A 16773-nucleotide genomic window follows, 5' to 3' on the forward strand; every position below is an offset into this window, starting at 1 on the left:
TTTGGCGACCTACCAGTGCAGCGCTCTTTGTCGTCCAACTCGCTAAAGCTCTACCCAATCGTGAAATATTGGACCATCATCAAACGAAAAAGAAGCCACGAAACGAAACCCAAGATACCCAAAAAAGCGTGAGAAATGAGAAGCTATTCCAGGTAAACTGGCGTTTTGCGGCGGAGAACAAATTGTACGGGGTGTCAGACAGAATCTAACAGCAGAAGTTTAAAAAAAGGCCCGGCAATTCGGTCAACTGGAAGCTTTACTGGATGTTTTTTGGTTCAAAAACATTTTACATATTGGTTCTGTTAAATTTCATAACCATATCCAAATCCACGTATCTTCCTCTTAAGTCTATCCTTAAGGTCTTGCCCAACGTTTGGGCCAACTTGTTTTCTTGTCTGTCCTCGTTTTCACTTCCTTAGAATTCTTCCGGACTGCCTGCTTTTATAAAGGCCCAGTATTTTTCAATTGGCCGCAATTCAGATGCGTTCGAGGGATTAAGATCCTTTGGCACGAAATTGACTCCCTTAGATTTGTACAACTCCAGAACATCTTTCAAGTAATGTCGAGAGTTGCACCATCGTGAGACCTCAGAAGTGGAAGTAGACGCTGCCCATTGACCGTTCCATTTGTCACGAACGGAGTGTTCTGCTTTCCACACGAGCAAATTGCCTGCCAAATCATGTATTTTTCGACAAACTTAGACATATTTTCTTTCAAACTTCCTAGCGGACGTCGAATTTATCACGAGCAGTGAAGAAAAGGAGTCCAGGATACAACTGGAAATCCCGGTAGAACCTGTAATCCGCTAGATATAAACAGAAAAGCTGCGTACTTGACAAGACAAATCAATCAAGTTGAAGGAGAAGCAGAGACTTCGTACTATAGCAAAGAATATCACGGCAACATGCAATATTCTCCAAAGAGAAAATTTGCGTAAACAACTTTATACGTATAGGGCCAAGTATAGGGCACAAAACGTAACTAGGTATCTAAGTTCGGGGATTTGCGTCTCGTCTTCATCTCTCCAGAATCTGATTTTGTCTCCTCAGAATCACGGTTCTATCCCCACTCAAAGAAACTACCTTTCATTTCTACAAAATGAACATAATGCAACTTTATTCCAAAATCATTTCTAATCGTACCTAAGCGTTAGCAAATCGGCCAGCTTCCCCGCAAGAATATTGTCCAGATGCGACCCATCCCAATAACACCGGCCGCACCCATCACAGATGAAGAACACGTCCACGTTGGCAAGCACCGTATCTCCGACGTAGCTAGTGTCGATTTTAGCGCCACTGCCCGTTCGGCCACTCAACCGAGCTTCCTCCGAAAGAGTCTCCAGAATCCAGCTACGATCCAGTTTAATCCTTTGCGAATCCGTCTCTAACTCCGGCTTACTCCGGTTGTCGCTCCTAAAGGATTTCGGCATTTCAGTTCCATGGAGTAGAAAGTGAATATCACCCGGACTGGCTGACAGGAACCGACCACAATTGCACAACTGACAGCGGCTGAAAATGTTCTCCTGCCGAACAATTACCCGGTAGTAACGAAGCACCTCCAGCAGCTGATCTTCGACACGATCGTTACCGATTTTATAGCAGTGACCCGGTTGAAGATGTTCTGCGAACTATCGAAAGAGAGAATTATATTTTTCATTATTTACCAGAATTATTGCGCCAACCTTGTAAAAGTTAGACCCTCGTGTAAGCACGAACCGCTGCTCTTGGAGTGCTACAAAAACGCATTGATCAGCATTCTCACCGCTCTTGATCGCCACCGTATCGATTCCGAACCGACGCAGCATCTTGGCCAGTCCCTCTAGCATTTTGTCACAAACGAAATGCACCTCAGAAACGCTGTAATATCGAAACATATCATTAATCTTCTTAGTTTCCATCGTCTGATCCGATTGATTCCAACGATCAAGGTTTGGTGTTTGGAATGAGAAGTACTGCTGGGATGAAATGAAAACAATTTTAATAATGAGTTCAGGCTATACAATTTCAAATGGTAATTCAGGTTTTGTACGTATATTCGTTATTCTTTGAGAATAGTTTTGTATCGGTGTTTTGCCAACTTACAACACAGATTTCGCGTTCGGGCCTGATTGCTGATCGAAACTTGCATTGTTCCGATTTAAATGAGTGCCAGTTCCTTGGGAAAAGCTACTTCCCGCATCGTGGCTTGTTCGTTTATTGTACTTCTCTTCGGTGCCGCCATTACGCCTTGATCTTCTACTGGCTTTAGATTTTGTCGATCGTTTCTTTCCTGTTCCTCCCTCGCCGGATTTGCTCTCATAGAACACATTATTCAGAATCTCGCTCGGATCAAGCTGCAATTTTGCCAGTTCCTTTCGGATCACATCGTAGATTTCCAGCAAACAATACGCATCCAGTGCAGCGTACTGTAGCTGTTCCTTCCGCAAAGGCCGTTGAGCCCAGTTTGAAAATTGATTCGATTTATCTAATTTCCTCCCAATGCACAGCTTAGTCAGGTTAGCTAAATTTTGGCTGCCGACTTCCTCTACAAAAATAAGACCATATATAACAAAAATTGATAAACAATACCCGAAGAAGGCACTCACCCTCAAATGGAAAACGGAAATTCTTGATAGTATCAACATGTCGCCATAGATCCTGCAAATCCAGTATTCCCGAGCTGTTTTGCGAATTGTACACTACATTGAACGCTGGCAGTGCCTTTTGGAACATGGAAATATCGGTGGAAGGGGCAAATGCCAATTTCAGAATGTCGTCCCTGTTGAACACATGTTTGGCCAACACCACCCAGTCGGACCCTTCCAGTTGACTCATCATGACATCAATCAAATAGACATCATCCCACGTGGCCAGCTGAATCAGTGAAACTTCATTAGAACCTCCAAAAGTCGGCTTCCACTCGGAATCGAACGCAACTAGTGACTGCTGTCTGAGATCCGAAATCATTGCATAGAATTTCTCTCGCGAATCGACCAGATGAACGTGACGACAATCCAAGCTAAGAGTATGCATTGCTTCACTACTCTGTGCATCCCACTGTTCATCATCCGCAGTATTCTTTAGCGCTTTCGCATTCTTGCCATCGCTGCAATTCATTGTGTGAGATAAGCATACAATCTATTTAACCCATATTCACTTACTTTTCGGCAATGTAATCTTGCACCAACAAAGGAAGATCCTTTAATTTTATTTGGAAGTATTTAGCCCACTTGGCAGCTTCGGCCTGATCGTTGAAGTTTGAGCATAGACAAATCAACTCCAGCTGAAGATCCGTGTCGGCCATTGGAACAGTGTCCCGCACCATTTCATCCCACGAATCCTTGTCTGGTGAAAAAAGAACAAAAAAGTAGTAACAAACTAAACCTCTGCTGTCAGTGCTAAACCTACTCAAACTTTTCTCGTAGTAACGTTTGTGCAGTAAAAATTGCAGGGCCCCAAAATTTTTCATTTTGTTAACGTTGGGTGTAAACTCCTTGGGAACATTGTAGTTCTTGGCCAACCGCTGAACTAGCTTACTCAACGGTTTCTGGTGTAATTTACTAAAGTATACATCGGTAACATTGTGTTCGCTTGATAAAAACAAAAGTAAACAAAATCAGCCCGACAGTAAAACAATTTAAAAGCAAAATCATATTACGTTATGTACCACGAACAGTGACTCTCCACCGACTGCTTTTTGTCAAAGAACGAATCAATCAGCTTCACGACAGGCCTCTGTAACCGTACGGCTCTGTTCAAGTAATCTTCAGCAATTGATATTTTATCCTGCAGAAACAGTGGCATCACAAAATCGTGCTCGTCAAAATCATCAAATAGTTCCAGGTCGATCGCCACCTGGCCAGCTTCTTTGTACTGCTTTCGTGCGATCATCTCGCGTACCTTCGGAATGAACATCTCGCGACAGGCCAAGAGTTCAAAAGTTTCCGCTACCATACGAAACAACAGACAGTGACCTTGTTTTGCCACAAAATTAAATGCCACCATCCGTAAATTGTCATCCACCAAGCCGTCCGTTCCGACGTTGTACTTTTTCTTAAAATTAGCCATCTCTTCCATCACTGCAAAATCGAAGAAGAATCAATGAAATTCCTCGTGAACAAACCAAATTTTGCGATTTTACCGGTGTATGCCAGGGAATTACTTTTCGGGGCATTATTGTCCGAACAGTTGGCAAATAGTTTCAGTGCCCACTCGAACGGATTTTGGGTGTTCAGGTAAAACATTTGCAACCGTTGCGTTATCAGTGGACCTTTTTTGAATGTTTTGAAACTTTCCCGAAAACCTTCGAACCAGGTTGCAATGTTTTCGTCCAACGAGATCTCGAAATCCCGCTCACCGAGACCAGCGTGCCATCCGATGTGCGGAACAATTTTAATACGTTCATCTTCAAAGTGTCTACCGCTACCAGCAGAACCGAATGATGCGTTCGAGTCATGTGAGGTCATCAAAAACTCGTCATCCGAATCATCCTATTGAAGGGAACAGTTTCAATATTGTCACCACATCCTTAAACGAAGCTATACACTTACGCTATCGTACCCAGCTGGCACGAAACTGGCAATATCTCCTGGGTTGGGTTCACTCATTCTGTTGGCAAATGGGTAGTCTGCGATATCGTCTGCTGAAACTGATTGGCAAAAGTTGTTACTCGAATTTGTCCACACGATCAGCAATAAATCAACATTTTTCAATGATGCAAAAAAGTGAAAATTGTCAAACTAAAATAAAATCTCGCAAAACGTGAAAACGCGGCGCTGACGACTTTGTTTTGATTACGGAGAGCTCGCCTACTTCAAAAATGATCAAAGATAAACTTGACAAGTACAACTCCGACAAAAAAAAATCAACCCTTTGGCAAAATCGTAACTAAAAACGTTTGCCCTTCTGTAATTTTATTGCAAGCTACACGAAAAACAAAATCCACGCTGGAAATAATGTTTCTGTAGATCTGTTAACAGGATTGTTCTTAAAATTATTGCTTATGGCACTAAAAACTGGGTTCTAACCGCTCTGCGCACTTACCATTCCATATCAACTGTTGAATAGGGATAATAAGATTTGTAAACAAACTTTTGTTTAGATGATTTCTCTTAATTTGTTATAATTTCAACAAAGAAAACATTTGAAATTTATTCTACAGTACCAAAGATAAAGATGTTGAGTCATGTGCATCTTTCATGAAATTCAACTTGGCAGCGGAATAATGAGCGAAATAAGTTTGTTTACAAAAATCTCATCCCTTTTGAAGAATTAATTAGGGGTGGGCGTAGCGTAGTTGGTAAATCGATTGCCTTTACTCATAACTAATAAATTCTTTAGTGTGATGAATGATATGCAACACGGCATCGAATACTACAACATTAACAACGTCTATATCGAACGAGATTTTACTGAAGTTCTGTTACATGATTTGGCACCGCCCACCGCCTCCGAGTACATTAAAAAACGCATGTCCCAATACGGAGAAGTGGAATCCGTTCAGAATGACACCTGGAGAAACTTTTTCCCCGACATTCTCAACGGGGTTCGTATCGTTAGAATGCAGCTATACCAACCTATTCCATCTTACTTGACCTTCGAATACAAATCTTCTCAAGGGATCATCTACATTCAAAAAACCCTATGCACATACCCTGGGCAGAAGCCCACGTGCCAGCTCTGTAACCAGACAGCACACTATGGTAAACCATGCGCTAAAACTGCTGCGGAAAATGGATCTACTACAAAACGCTCTGATTAACATAATTTATCAATGCTAGGGGAGAATACTTTCGATAAAAAATTTCTTTTTATCATTTTCCACCAAAGGAAATAGGACACCAGATTTAAATAACTTGTTAAATAAAGCGTTCTGTAAGTGTGCGAAAATGTTTGTTCAACCCACAGGTAGTTTCTAGCATTTTGGTAATTTTATAATTATTCACTCTAAAATGTTATAGAAAATAATTTTTCCTCGGTTATTTCTACCACGAGTTAGAACAATCACATCATTCTTTTCAGTGTGCTAACAGTCCGACAAATCGAAAGCCCTCACTCATAAATAATCTGCCAGCACTGTGTTCCGCACGAATCTGTCAACAAAGCTGAGTTTATCAGAAAATTTCACAAATTTTTTGATCGGCGGCGTGTTTTTGTATAAACTAATTTCAAGAGTGATTTTTCACTCTTTGAACCGTTTAAACAAATATATGCGTAAGGCTGAATTGTTTGGTTGACTGCTATTATTGATAAAAGCCATTAGTTAATTAGGTAAGCTTTACACCGTTTCAATTCCTACTAGCCGGTAAACCGGACGACGTTAAACGTATGTACCAATGCAATATCTTGTTTAGCGTTCGATAAAATCTCACCATGGATTCCGATCTGTACGATGAATTCGGCAACTACATTGGTCCCGATTTGGAAAGCGACGAAGACGACGATCAGAGTTTATACGGTCAGTCCGCTGATCAGGATGATCTAGACCTGGAGGATAGTATGGAAGAGGAGGCGGAGCAGAGCGAAGATCCGGTCACTTCTCGGGCCGTAGTACTGCACGAGGACAAACGCTACTATCCATCGGCGCTGGAAGTTTACGGCGAAGAGGTTGAGACCATCGTACAGGAAGAGGATGCGCAACCGTTGGACAAACCGTTGATTGAACCTGTGAAAAAGATGAAATTCCAGATCAAGGAACAAGAGTTGCCGGAAACAACTTACAACATGGAATTCCTCGCGGATCTTATGGATACCCCAACTTTAATCCGGAACGTTGCTCTAATCGGACACTTACATCACGGGAAGACAACTTTCGTGGATTGTTTGGTACGACAGACTCATCCACAGTTTCAGGACATGGACGAACGTAATTTACGGTATACTGATACCCTTTTCACTGAACAAGAACGTGGAGTCAGTATTAAGGCTACCCCAATCACACTAGTGTTACCGGATGTAAAAGGCAAGAGTTTTCTGATCAACGTTTTCGACACACCTGGACATGTAAATTTCTCCGACGAAGTAACGGCCGCGATGCGATTGTGCGATGGAATCGTTTTGTTTGTGGATGCTGCAGAAGGCGTATCGCTGAATACAGAACGATTGCTGAAACATGCTATTCAGGAGAGACAGGCCATTACAGTGTGTATCAACAAAATAGATCGATTGATGCTGGAACTGAAACTTCCGCCTCAAGATGCCTACTTCAAGTTAAAGCATATTGTGGAGGAAATCAACGGATTGCTTACATTGTACGGGGATTCTACTATTAAGCAAGTTTCGCCCATTCTAGGCAATGTATGTTTTGCTAGTTCACTATACGGATTTTGCTTCACGTTGAAATCTTTCGCCCAACTCTACGCAGATACCTATGACGGTGTCAATCCGAATGATTTTTCACGTCGCTTGTGGGGCGACATGTACTTCCACAATAAATCGTAAGTGTTTATAATGTCAATTGGCGTAATACCACAATAACCAAATGTTTCATTTTTAGACGTAAATTCACCAAAAAACCTCCGCACAGCTCTGCTCAGCGAAGCTTTGTTGAGTTTATCCTGGAACCGTTGTACAAACTGTTTGCTCAAGTCGTTGGCGATGTCGATACCACCCTGGTCGATACGCTGGCTGAGCTGAATATTCGTGTTACAAAGGAAGAGATGAAGTGTAACATTCGTCCTTTGCTGCGATTAATCTGCAGTCGGTTCATTGGGGATTTCAGTGGCTTTGTCGATATGTGTGTGGAACACATTCAATCACCACTGGATAATGCCCAGAATAAGATTGATCACATTTACACGGGCGTAAAGGAGAGTGGCATCTATCAGGATATGTTGAACTGTGATCAAAACGCTCAGCTAATGGTACACAGTTCAAAGATGTACCCAACGGAGGATTGTACCTTTTTCCAAGTGTTGGCTAGGATTATGAGCGGGACGCTGCATGCTGGTCAAGAAGTACGAGTTCTGGGAGAAAATTATTCGCTCGTTGATGAGGAAGACTCACGTACGCTGCAAGTTGGAAGGCTGTGGATCTACGAAGCACGATACAAGGTAGAATTAAACAGAGTTCCAGCTGGCAATTGGGTGCTTATCGAGGGCATCGATCAATGCATTGTAAAGACATCGACCATCACGGAGGTCCAAATGAATGAGGATGTGTTCATATTTCGACCTTTGAAATTTAACACTCAGAGTATTATAAAAATTGCAGTTGAACCAGTAAATCCATCAGAATTGCCGAAAATGTTGGATGGTTTAAGGAAAGCGAACAAATCTTATCCTCTGCTCTCGACTCGAGTCGAGGAATCAGGAGAACACGTAATCTTGGGAACCGGTGAGTTGTATTTGGATTGTGTGATGCACGATTTGCGCAAAATGTACTCGGAAATTGATATAAAAGTGGCCGATCCCGTGGTGGCCTTTTGCGAGAGTGTTGTCGAAACAAGTTCGTTGAAATGTTTTGCTGAGACACCAAACAAGAAGAATAAAATCACCATGATAGCTGAACCTTTGGAGAAGGGTTTGGCTGAGGACATTGAAAACGAAACCGTTTGCATTGGATGGAACAAAAAGAAGCTTGGCGAGTTCTTCCAAATTAACTACGACTGGGATTTGTTGGCTGCCCGATCGATTTGGGCATTCGGACCAGATAACACCGGGCCCAACATTCTGGTGGATGACACCCTTCCGTTTGAAGTGGACAAGGCATTGCTTGGGGCAGTTAAGGATTCTATTGTACAAGGCTTTCAATGGGGAACTCGCGAAGGGCCTTTGTGCGAAGAACCAATTCGAAATGTTAAATTCAAAATTCTCGATGCCGTCATAGCACAGGAACCATTGCATCGAGGAGGTGGACAGATTATCCCAACTGCTCGCAGAGTCGCATATTCCGCTTTCTTAATGGCAACACCACGCCTAATGGAACCGTATTTATTCGTCGAAGTACAAGCCCCTGCCGATTGCGTATCCTCTGTCTACACCGTTCTTGCCAGACGACGAGGTCATGTCACACAAGATGCTCCCGTACCTGGATCTCCACTGTACACGATAAAAGCATTTATTCCGGCAATAGATTCGTTCGGTTTCGAAACCGACCTGCGAACTCACACTCAGGGACAAGCATTCTGTCTCTCCGTGTTTCATCACTGGCAAATTGTGCCAGGTGATCCGCTGGATAAGAGTATTATTATTAGACCGCTGGAACCACAACCAGCGACGCATTTAGCCCGTGAATTTATGATTAAAACACGTCGCCGGAAAGGTCTATCCGAAGACGTGTCTATTAACAAATTCTTCGACGATCCCATGTTGCTCGAGTTGGCCCGACAGGATGTTCTACTTAACTACCCAATCTAATCAGGAAAGTTTTTTTCTTTGGAATAATAATAAAAAATACCCCACTTTTGGGATAAATTTAACATACTGGAATGCTGCTCTTTATATCTTAAGGCTTAGAGAAATAACAGTTTGAATGTCCTTGTCTAAAACTGATTCTTTTTCCTCTGTTCTAACCTTTGCTTATGGTGCAATTCCTGCACTCGTTTGAAGTGCACAAATAGTTCATCGAACTTGATCTTACTTTGAGCTTCATTGGACGATTTGGAGTTTCTGCAAGAAAAAGTTTTGTCAGACCAATTTAATCCAATCGGAATAATTATCAGCTTACATTCGAGCCGGTTGTCCCCAGTAGTTAGGCACGCACTGTAACCGATTACGAAGCAAATTGAAGGCATCTGTCTGTGGGAGTAGCATCAGAATGCCGTAAAGTGCACGAGATAAGTGTTGTGCGTCTACATTATCGTTTGCGTGGGATACTAGAGCCAATCGAAGTGCTGAAAAATTTAACAATGTTATTCAATTGCAAACAAAAATTATCTACGATCCAAACTCACAGGCAAAAATAGGAGATTCAATCAGTTGAACTAGCTTATCAATTTCCACCATAAAATCAACTGTTATCTCCATGTCGGCACTGAAAAGAATGTATATTTAAACCAGACCTAATACACGAAGGGATCGGAACTTACAATAGAACAACAATTTCCGACACATGTTGATAGCACTGAGCCAGAAGACATAGCGAAAGCGTTGACACTGCACAGTGCGACCAACAGCGATAGAGACACTCAAACAATGAGGCGGACTTGTCAGTTTTGATATCTCTCAAAGAGTTCCGGAGATCGAACAAATCCGACGTCGTCAGTAGTATCATATTCAACGTACGGACCATGGTGGACGCGAACCTTAGATTTGTGTTTTCCTCCAGCAGAATCTCGCCGAATGTTCGGTAGATGTACTCTGCATTTAGTAACCGACAGAGCTGTCGTATAATAAGTGTCCCTCGGTTCTCGAGGAAGATTTTGTTTTCGCTAAACAGTGTCAAAAGTTCCACCAGAAAATGCTTGTATTGCAGTTGATCGAAGTTACTTCCTTTCGCCGTTGCTGAATTGACAATTTCAGCAAGTACTACGATCGCTTGTAGTACCACCTCATCTGAACTATCCGATAAGCAATCCCTGAGTAACACCGGAAACAGATTGTTCGCATGACTGGACATTTCATCGTGCACTTCCGTGAACAGATGATGAACCCATTTCAGTACGGCAATCTTTGTTGGCACCGAACTGTGGATAAGGTACTGCCGGAGAACTTCCATCACCGAATCGAGGTCCAAGTTTTTAAGATTTTTCTGCTTATCCTCCTTGGCTGAAACTAACTCTAGCAGGTGTACATTGACAGTGGTTGCACAATCCTTGATGTGCTTCTTCGATTCGCTCTCGAAAGCTAAGCAAGGTAGAATGGCCGTGAAGATCCCCGAAAAAAACTCGATGATGTCACCACCAGCTAACTGGACAAATTCATTTATCCAACTGATGGCCGTAAACTGAATCAATGCATTACTGGATTGAGCCTGAATGATCAATACATTCATCATCTGCGGAATATCTGCCGCTGCAGGGTTGGATTTTATCGTTTTCAAGAATTGTGCCAATAATGTTTCACACATTCGTTGAATCTCCGGCATGTTGTCTTCAAGCATTTGAAACAGTCCCAGTAGAATCTCCGGCAAATAGACTACCATGTTGATCTCTGGAACGGCATTTAACACCGAGATCCATGAAATAATAAACTGCCTGGCAAACGAGTTCTTAGCTAGTATTCGTTCTCTAACCAACGGAATAAACGCATCCAGATCAAATGTACTGGACGACTCAATTACGATATCCTTAAGTTGTCGATCAAGCAGCTCGCTACCATTTTTCACACTCTGGTCCGGATCGGTCACTAAACGACTCAACGAAGTAAATAAACTCGGAAACTGGGGAATAATTGAACCTCTTGAAACTTTTACGACATTGTAGAGAGATTCACTGGCAAAGTAGCGCACTCGCGTATCAGTATCCATCAGACAGTTCAATATCGGGTTTACAAGCTCATCGATAAACTTGTCGGTATCTCTACCCAGCGCAATACTAGTGGCAGCCAACGCAATTAATCCTCCCTAGAAAAGGAAGTAAATTGGATAAACATATAGGACGATAATGAAATGCACAATTCGCTAAACCTTTTTCTTGTTAGAATCGTTCGAGGTGACGAAATCTTTGCTCAGAACATCGATGATACGTCGGATTTGGTTCAGATTTTTCTTAGCATTGAAGTCGGCTACCATTCTGTAAAAGGATGATAGATTTAAGAAAAGCTATCTTTAGACTGCAAACTACGAGCTCGTACTTTTCGATTTCAGATGCCGCAATCTTACGCTTTTCGTAGGTTTTGTCGCTCAACGCCTTGACGCAGGCTTCGCTTATTGGGGCATAAGCATTCTCCATTATTTTCTGCACAAGTGGACCCTTTTTCTACAATAATAATTACGCCCTGCAGAGCTGTAACACAATAAATAGTGGATTGGCAGAATTAGTCACTAGGCAAGTGAAATGTCAAACTTTGTTGTCATGTATTTTAGTAATGTTTATATTTGCTATGTGTAGTGAGTAAAACAGTTGACATGACCAAAAAGTAGGCCGGTGTTATTGTAATACGAGCAATCGACAACAAATAACGTATGTATTTAATTAACTTGTAGACGTTTAGTACGGAAAGCCAAAAATTCTTACCTGTATTGTTATTCATGAATGAATAACAGAAAAAAAACTTCAACTTCACTTAAAGCTGACAGATTCATATATATTTAATCCAAACGTGAAAAACAACAAAAACAAAAATTTGAACATTACAATTTAGTTTTACGGTTTTCTATATAAATGTGATTTTATTTTATGATCAGATTAAAAAAAAGTATACCCTTTATTAAGGACAGGAGGCAACAGCTGATTTACTTTTCCAAAAAAAAACCTTATAGACTTTTCTACGGCTCATGTACGTACACGCCACATGACACAAATACTACATCACAAGCTGGTGGAAAATAATAAACAAAGACGGCAAAAGTAAATGGGATTGTTTTCAACCAGGAAGCTTCATTAGTGTTCGTGAGACCGGTCGCAAAGAACTCAATTGAAAACAACACAACCCGGCAAATCAACTCAATCGGTTTCGCGATCCTTGTTGCATTTTTGAGCTAGAATCCATACTGAAATCATTCATGATTCTGAATGGTTTGCCCCAGAGTGTATGTAAGGAGAGTGAAGACAACTGTCATGATTATCCGTCAGTGATATTCCAAACGAACAAACGACCTATCAAAATACATGAATTTGACTCGTTTGGAATGACACTGACAAATAATAATTGTTCCAATTTTGACAGTGTCGTCACTCTCCTTATGGCGATTTCGCTTGAACCTGAAACTGAGTCAGGTTCTAACCCCAACTGCTGTCAGTTCATACATTTTGACAGCAGTTGGGGTTAGGAACTGACTCAGTTTCGCTTCAAACGAAAACCACATTATATGCACTCAGGTTTGCCCGAGTGATTGGGGTATGATTACTCGACCAATGTTGCCAACATATTGGTTTTTCTTGGTTTGCGCTAGCTTTAATTGATAATTTTAATTTTTTCATTTCCTAATATTTTTTTGCATCCGCTCAATTTTTTTTGAAACCCTTTGTAGCGTGCTTGAACTCTGCCGAGTTTCAAAATTTTTCGATCACTGAAAAAAATTACGTATTTTCATATAAAACATGAAAAAATACATGTATTTCCCATTTTTATTGATACCTTGATTCATTTTTGGACCAGTGATGGACAAAATTCCAAACAAACCATTACTGGCCAAACACAGTTCAAAACACTAACGGCCAATTTCTTCACTGGATGAAAACCGGTTTTCGCTGAAAACTAGATTTCGGGTTGCTGGCGCCTAATTAGCCGAAAACCGGTTTTCATCCAAGTGAAGAAATTGGCCGTAAATGCAAGAGAAAACTTTTCGCTTTTGTTTACTATACCAACATCTGTGATTGGCGAGTGACCGTTTGTCCGGAATTTTCATTCAAAGTAAATTTTGGTTTTTACGCCGTAATTATATGTTTGTCGAAATTTTATTAAATTTCTATTAGAAAATATTAAGTCTTGTTTAAAAAAATGGAGGTGTGAAAGACGTGTCTCAGTGAAACAATTGCAAAAATTCTGCTGGTAGTTCAAGATACGCTGGGCTGAACTGATAGCTTTTTTCTAAGGAAAATGTTTTCCTCTTTAGAACCCGGAGGGGTTTTATGATTTTAACGTTGAATAAGTGCATTGAAGGTTAAAGAATGCAAAATTGCCAAATGGCTATTGTGCCAAAATAACCGTTATGCTAAATGTCCGTTATGCTAAATGACCTTATGCCAAATGACCCATTCCCCATAATATGAGAGCTCATGAAGTAGGTCCATAAATGGCGTAGCATTATATAATCAGGGGGAGGGGGGAGTTTTGTATTGTGTGATGATGTGTGACGGCAGGGGGTAGGGAGTCATGTTATGCCGCGTAGATTTTTTAAAGGGGAATAGGAGTTGATTTGAGTTCACGACAATCTTACCCGTTTCATCTAACTAACATTTATTTTTTTTGCGGGGGAAAGGGGAGAGTTATCGTCAAGCTACGTAATTACCAGGAGGGGTGCATTTAGAGGTTTGTGACGAAATGCTGCGATGGGGCCTACTCTCAGGGTAACAATCACTGAAAAAATGCTACGTCATTTATGGATCTAGCCTAACATACCTGGGTTATATTTAAAAACATGCTGGCAGCTCTGCTACCACCGAGACCCACTCAAACCACGCGTAATGTCTGGCTTGTTTCTGTCAGAATTGTGGCACAAATGGACAACCAATCCCGATTCGGAATCGGTTGTTTCACTTAAGCCGGAATTCCCACGGAAAGAATCCATAATATCGGCTAAGGTTGCGGATGGGATTGGCTAGAAAACATCGCCCCTTCGAGAAAAAAGTTGTTTTTCATAGATGTCAATGTTTTTTTTTCTTTGACAGCCCACGTCCCCTTCTGGTAGGAAAATAGGCGAAAAATTATCTAGCTGTGCTAGCTAATCGATAGCTCGTTCCCGACCGTTTAATCCACTGTGAAACCGTGTTCTTCGTGTGCACTCAGCTTGGTTCTAACGGCAGCAATCGCGTTTGCCCGACAGAATGGCCTTTTCGGTGCTCAATTCGGTTGTCAAACGAGCGGCCTCAAATGTTTACATAACCAATTGTTTGCTGAAAAACGGTGGAGCTTTATATAATGCTCAGCAGGTGCGCAATGCCGGAAAGTGGTTCCCGGATCCGGAGTTCATTCAGCAGTTTAATTCGGCCGTTATGTACCCGGATGATGTCACGTCCAAGTGGAAGATTCCCCCATGGAACAGCAAAATTGCTCCGGTCGAGAAGACGGTTCGCAATGTGAAACTGAACTTTGGTCCGCAGCATCCGGCTGCCCACGGAGTTTTGCGCTTGGTGCTGGAACTCGATGGAGAAACCGTAATGAGGGCTGATCCTCATATTGGACTGTTGCATCGCGGTACCGAGAAATTGATTGAATACAAAACGTACACCCAAGCTTTGCCGTACTTTGACAGGTTGGACTACGTCTCGATGATGTGCAATGAGCAGTGCTACTCGTTGGCCGTAGAGAAGCTACTCAACATTGATATTCCGCTACGTGCTAAGTACATTCGAGTGCTGTTTGCGGAAATAACTAGAATTCTTAACCATATTATGGCTATCGGAACCCATGGTTTGGATGTGGGTGCGATGACTCCCTTCTTCTGGTTGTTCGAGGAACGTGAAAAGCTAATGGAATTCTACGAACGTGTGTCCGGTGCACGTATGCATGCTGCTTACGTTCGTCCAGGTGGCGTTTCCCTGGATATTCCGCTAGGTTTGCTAGATGATATCTTCGAGTTTTGTTCAAAGTTTGGAGAGCGTTTGGATGAAACGGAGGATGTTCTAACCACCAATCGAATCTGGGTTCAGCGCACGCAGGATATCGGTATTGTATCGGCGGAAGATGCCTTGAATTATGGCTTCAGTGGTGTCATGCTACGAGGATCCGGTATAAAGTGGGATCTACGCAAGTCCCAGCCATACGATGCCTACCATCTGGTTGAGTTTGATGTACCGATCGGAACGAAGGGCGACTGTTACGATCGTTATCTGTGCCGCTTGGAGGAGATGCGTCAATCGCTACGCATTATCGAACAGTGTCTGAACCAGATGCCAGCCGGAGATATCAGAACGGATGATGCTAAACTGACTCCACCGTCTCGGGCGGAGATGAAGAATTCCATGGAAGCGTTGATTCACCACTTCAAACTATTCACCCAGGGGTATCAAGTCCCGCCCGGTTCTACCTACACCGCAATCGAAGCACCGAAGGGAGAGTTTGGTATCTATTTGGTCTCGGATGGTTCTAGCAAGCCGTATCGTTGCAAGATCAAGGCTCCTGGCTTTGCCCATCTGGCTGCTATCGATAAAATCGGAAGGCACCACATGCTGGCTGATATTGTGGCCATCATTGGAACCCTGGATGTCGTATTTGGCGAAATCGATCGTTAGGTTTACGATTCCGATCGAGTGAATAAGAATACAATGCACCTCGAAAATATAACGCAAAACAGGTGACATGTAATCTACTGTTATGAGAAAAGTTAAATAAACGAACGAAAATCTTGGTATCAAACGGATGTTTTTCAATCATGTTCTCCTGGACTGTATTTAGTAGTAGTCTTAGGCCAACACAATCTGTAAATTATATATAGCCTTTCTTTCTACATTTTAGATCATGTGTGTACGAAAAATAATAGTTTGCAAGCCAAAAGTATCAGAGGTGCTTACAGCATATTTGAAACAATGTAATGAACCTCCATGGACGTCCTATTTCATCAAGGTTTGGTTTTTTCCCAAGTCGTGTGTCATATCAGTCGGAAAATAATCTTTCTTTACATCCTATGTTTAGTATCGCGACGTCCAGAACGATCACTTTGGTCGTTCGCACTTCAACTGGACGTTGGATTCTGGAACCAATTATCACATTCTGAGAACCGGATGTTATCCCTATATGAAGTATCATTGCACCAAACGACCCTGGCAGGATCTGACCGTGGAGGATAACTTCTTCAAGTTTATCAAGGTGATCAACCTAGGACTTCCGCAGCTTGGTTACGGTTTGGCGGCACGCTTTCTAATACGACACATTGAATGGGTGGATATGGGTGAACAGTTCGGTCAAGTGCCGATCTATTTTCTGTACAAGGAAGACAAAGGTTCGAGTTACTAGTTGGTTCGTTTAGTAGAATAAATTAGATTAAATGAAGTGAAATCATTTTCTTGAAAACAAAATTCGAACAGTCATTTGAA

At 42.0% G+C, this 16773-nt stretch overlaps 5 protein-coding genes across 6 annotated transcripts; 3 read left to right on the forward strand and 2 right to left on the reverse strand.

Moving 5' to 3' along the window:
• Positions 1 to 1083: 1083 nt before the first annotated feature.
• LOC131693103 (exonuclease mut-7 homolog) lies at positions 1084 to 4795 on the reverse strand. Its single transcript, XM_058980655.1, has 9 exons — positions 4529 to 4795; positions 4120 to 4468; positions 3637 to 4057; positions 3387 to 3568; positions 3140 to 3323; positions 2585 to 3084; positions 2082 to 2523; positions 1682 to 1856; positions 1084 to 1627 (listed from the first exon to the last, which is right to left on the reverse strand). The coding sequence occupies exons 1-9, from the start codon at positions 4583 to 4585 to the stop codon at positions 1133 to 1135; spliced, it is 2805 nt and encodes a 934-aa protein (XP_058836638.1). The 5' UTR covers positions 4586 to 4795; the 3' UTR covers positions 1084 to 1132.
• A 1265-nt stretch (positions 4796 to 6060) lies between these two features.
• On the forward strand, positions 6061 to 9406 carry LOC131693110 (116 kDa U5 small nuclear ribonucleoprotein component). Its single transcript, XM_058980669.1, has 3 exons — positions 6061 to 6248; positions 6332 to 7414; positions 7474 to 9406. The coding sequence occupies exons 2-3, from the start codon at positions 6351 to 6353 to the stop codon at positions 9332 to 9334; spliced, it is 2925 nt and encodes a 974-aa protein (XP_058836652.1). The 5' UTR covers positions 6061 to 6248; positions 6332 to 6350; the 3' UTR covers positions 9335 to 9406.
• On the reverse strand, positions 9392 to 12741 carry LOC131693125 (protein VAC14 homolog). Of its 2 annotated transcripts, XM_058980701.1 has the most exons (8): positions 12281 to 12741; positions 12094 to 12148; positions 11739 to 11862; positions 11544 to 11649; positions 10006 to 11480; positions 9871 to 9950; positions 9645 to 9810; positions 9392 to 9586 (listed from the first exon to the last, which is right to left on the reverse strand). In XM_058980701.1, the coding sequence occupies exons 2-8, from the start codon at positions 12107 to 12109 to the stop codon at positions 9460 to 9462; spliced, it is 2094 nt and encodes a 697-aa protein (XP_058836684.1). In that variant the 5' UTR covers positions 12110 to 12148; positions 12281 to 12741; the 3' UTR covers positions 9392 to 9459. The 2 variants fall into 2 exon arrangements, with proteins under 2 accessions (XP_058836684.1, XP_058836693.1); XM_058980710.1 differs by lacking the exons at positions 12094 to 12148; positions 12281 to 12741 and having other exon boundaries at positions 11711 to 11851.
• On the forward strand, positions 11850 to 16729 carry LOC131693156 (uncharacterized protein C15orf61 homolog). Its single transcript, XM_058980753.1, has 3 exons — positions 11850 to 12039; positions 16196 to 16303; positions 16373 to 16729. The coding sequence occupies exons 2-3, from the start codon at positions 16199 to 16201 to the stop codon at positions 16691 to 16693; spliced, it is 426 nt and encodes a 141-aa protein (XP_058836736.1). The 5' UTR covers positions 11850 to 12039; positions 16196 to 16198; the 3' UTR covers positions 16694 to 16729.
• LOC131693137 (NADH-ubiquinone oxidoreductase 49 kDa subunit) lies at positions 14410 to 16096 on the forward strand. Its single transcript, XM_058980720.1, has one exon. It carries the CDS (start codon positions 14566 to 14568, stop codon positions 15970 to 15972), a length of 1407 nt encoding a protein of 468 aa, XP_058836703.1. The 5' UTR covers positions 14410 to 14565; the 3' UTR covers positions 15973 to 16096.
• Positions 16730 to 16773: the final 44 nt, after the last annotated feature.

This window comes from Topomyia yanbarensis, chromosome 1, assembly GCF_030247195.1.
Source record: "Topomyia yanbarensis strain Yona2022 chromosome 1, ASM3024719v1, whole genome shotgun sequence".
NCBI lineage: Eukaryota > Metazoa > Arthropoda > Insecta > Diptera > Culicidae > Topomyia > Topomyia yanbarensis.

What these genes read in the sequence shown, in the direction of transcription:
- LOC131693110 (XM_058980669.1), top strand. Translation starts at nt 6,351, where the DNA reads ATGGATTCCGATCTGTACGATGAATTCGGCAACTACATTGGTCCCGAT. An exon ending in ATGTACTTCCACAATAAATC is followed by an intron (nt 7,415 to 7,473) that starts GTAAGTGTTTAT and finishes TTTCATTTTTAG; the next exon opens with ACGTAAATTCACCAAAAAAC.
- LOC131693103 (XM_058980655.1), bottom strand. Translation starts at nt 4,585, where the DNA reads ATGAGTGAACCCAACCCAGGAGATATTGCCAGTTTCGTGCCAGCTGGG. An exon ending in TGCCAGCTGGGTACGATAGC is followed by an intron (nt 4,469 to 4,528) that starts GTAAGTGTATAG and finishes TCCCTTCAATAG; the next exon opens with GATGATTCGGATGACGAGTT. An exon ending in TTACTACGAGAAAAGTTTGA is followed by an intron (nt 3,324 to 3,386) that starts GTAGGTTTAGCA and finishes TTTTTTCACCAG; the next exon opens with ACAAGGATTCGTGGGATGAA.
- LOC131693156 (XM_058980753.1), top strand. Translation starts at nt 16,199, where the DNA reads ATGTGTGTACGAAAAATAATAGTTTGCAAGCCAAAAGTATCAGAGGTG. An exon ending in GGACGTCCTATTTCATCAAG is followed by an intron (nt 16,304 to 16,372) that starts GTTTGGTTTTTT and finishes TCCTATGTTTAG; the next exon opens with TATCGCGACGTCCAGAACGA.
- LOC131693137 (XM_058980720.1), top strand. Translation starts at nt 14,566, where the DNA reads ATGGCCTTTTCGGTGCTCAATTCGGTTGTCAAACGAGCGGCCTCAAAT.
- LOC131693125 (XM_058980701.1), bottom strand. An exon ending in TGAATCTCCTATTTTTGCCT is followed by an intron (nt 9,811 to 9,870) that starts GTGAGTTTGGAT and finishes TAAATTTTTCAG; the next exon opens with CACTTCGATTGGCTCTAGTA. An exon ending in TGGGGACAACCGGCTCGAAT is followed by an intron (nt 9,587 to 9,644) that starts GTAAGCTGATAA and finishes TTTTTCTTGCAG; the next exon opens with AAACTCCAAATCGTCCAATG.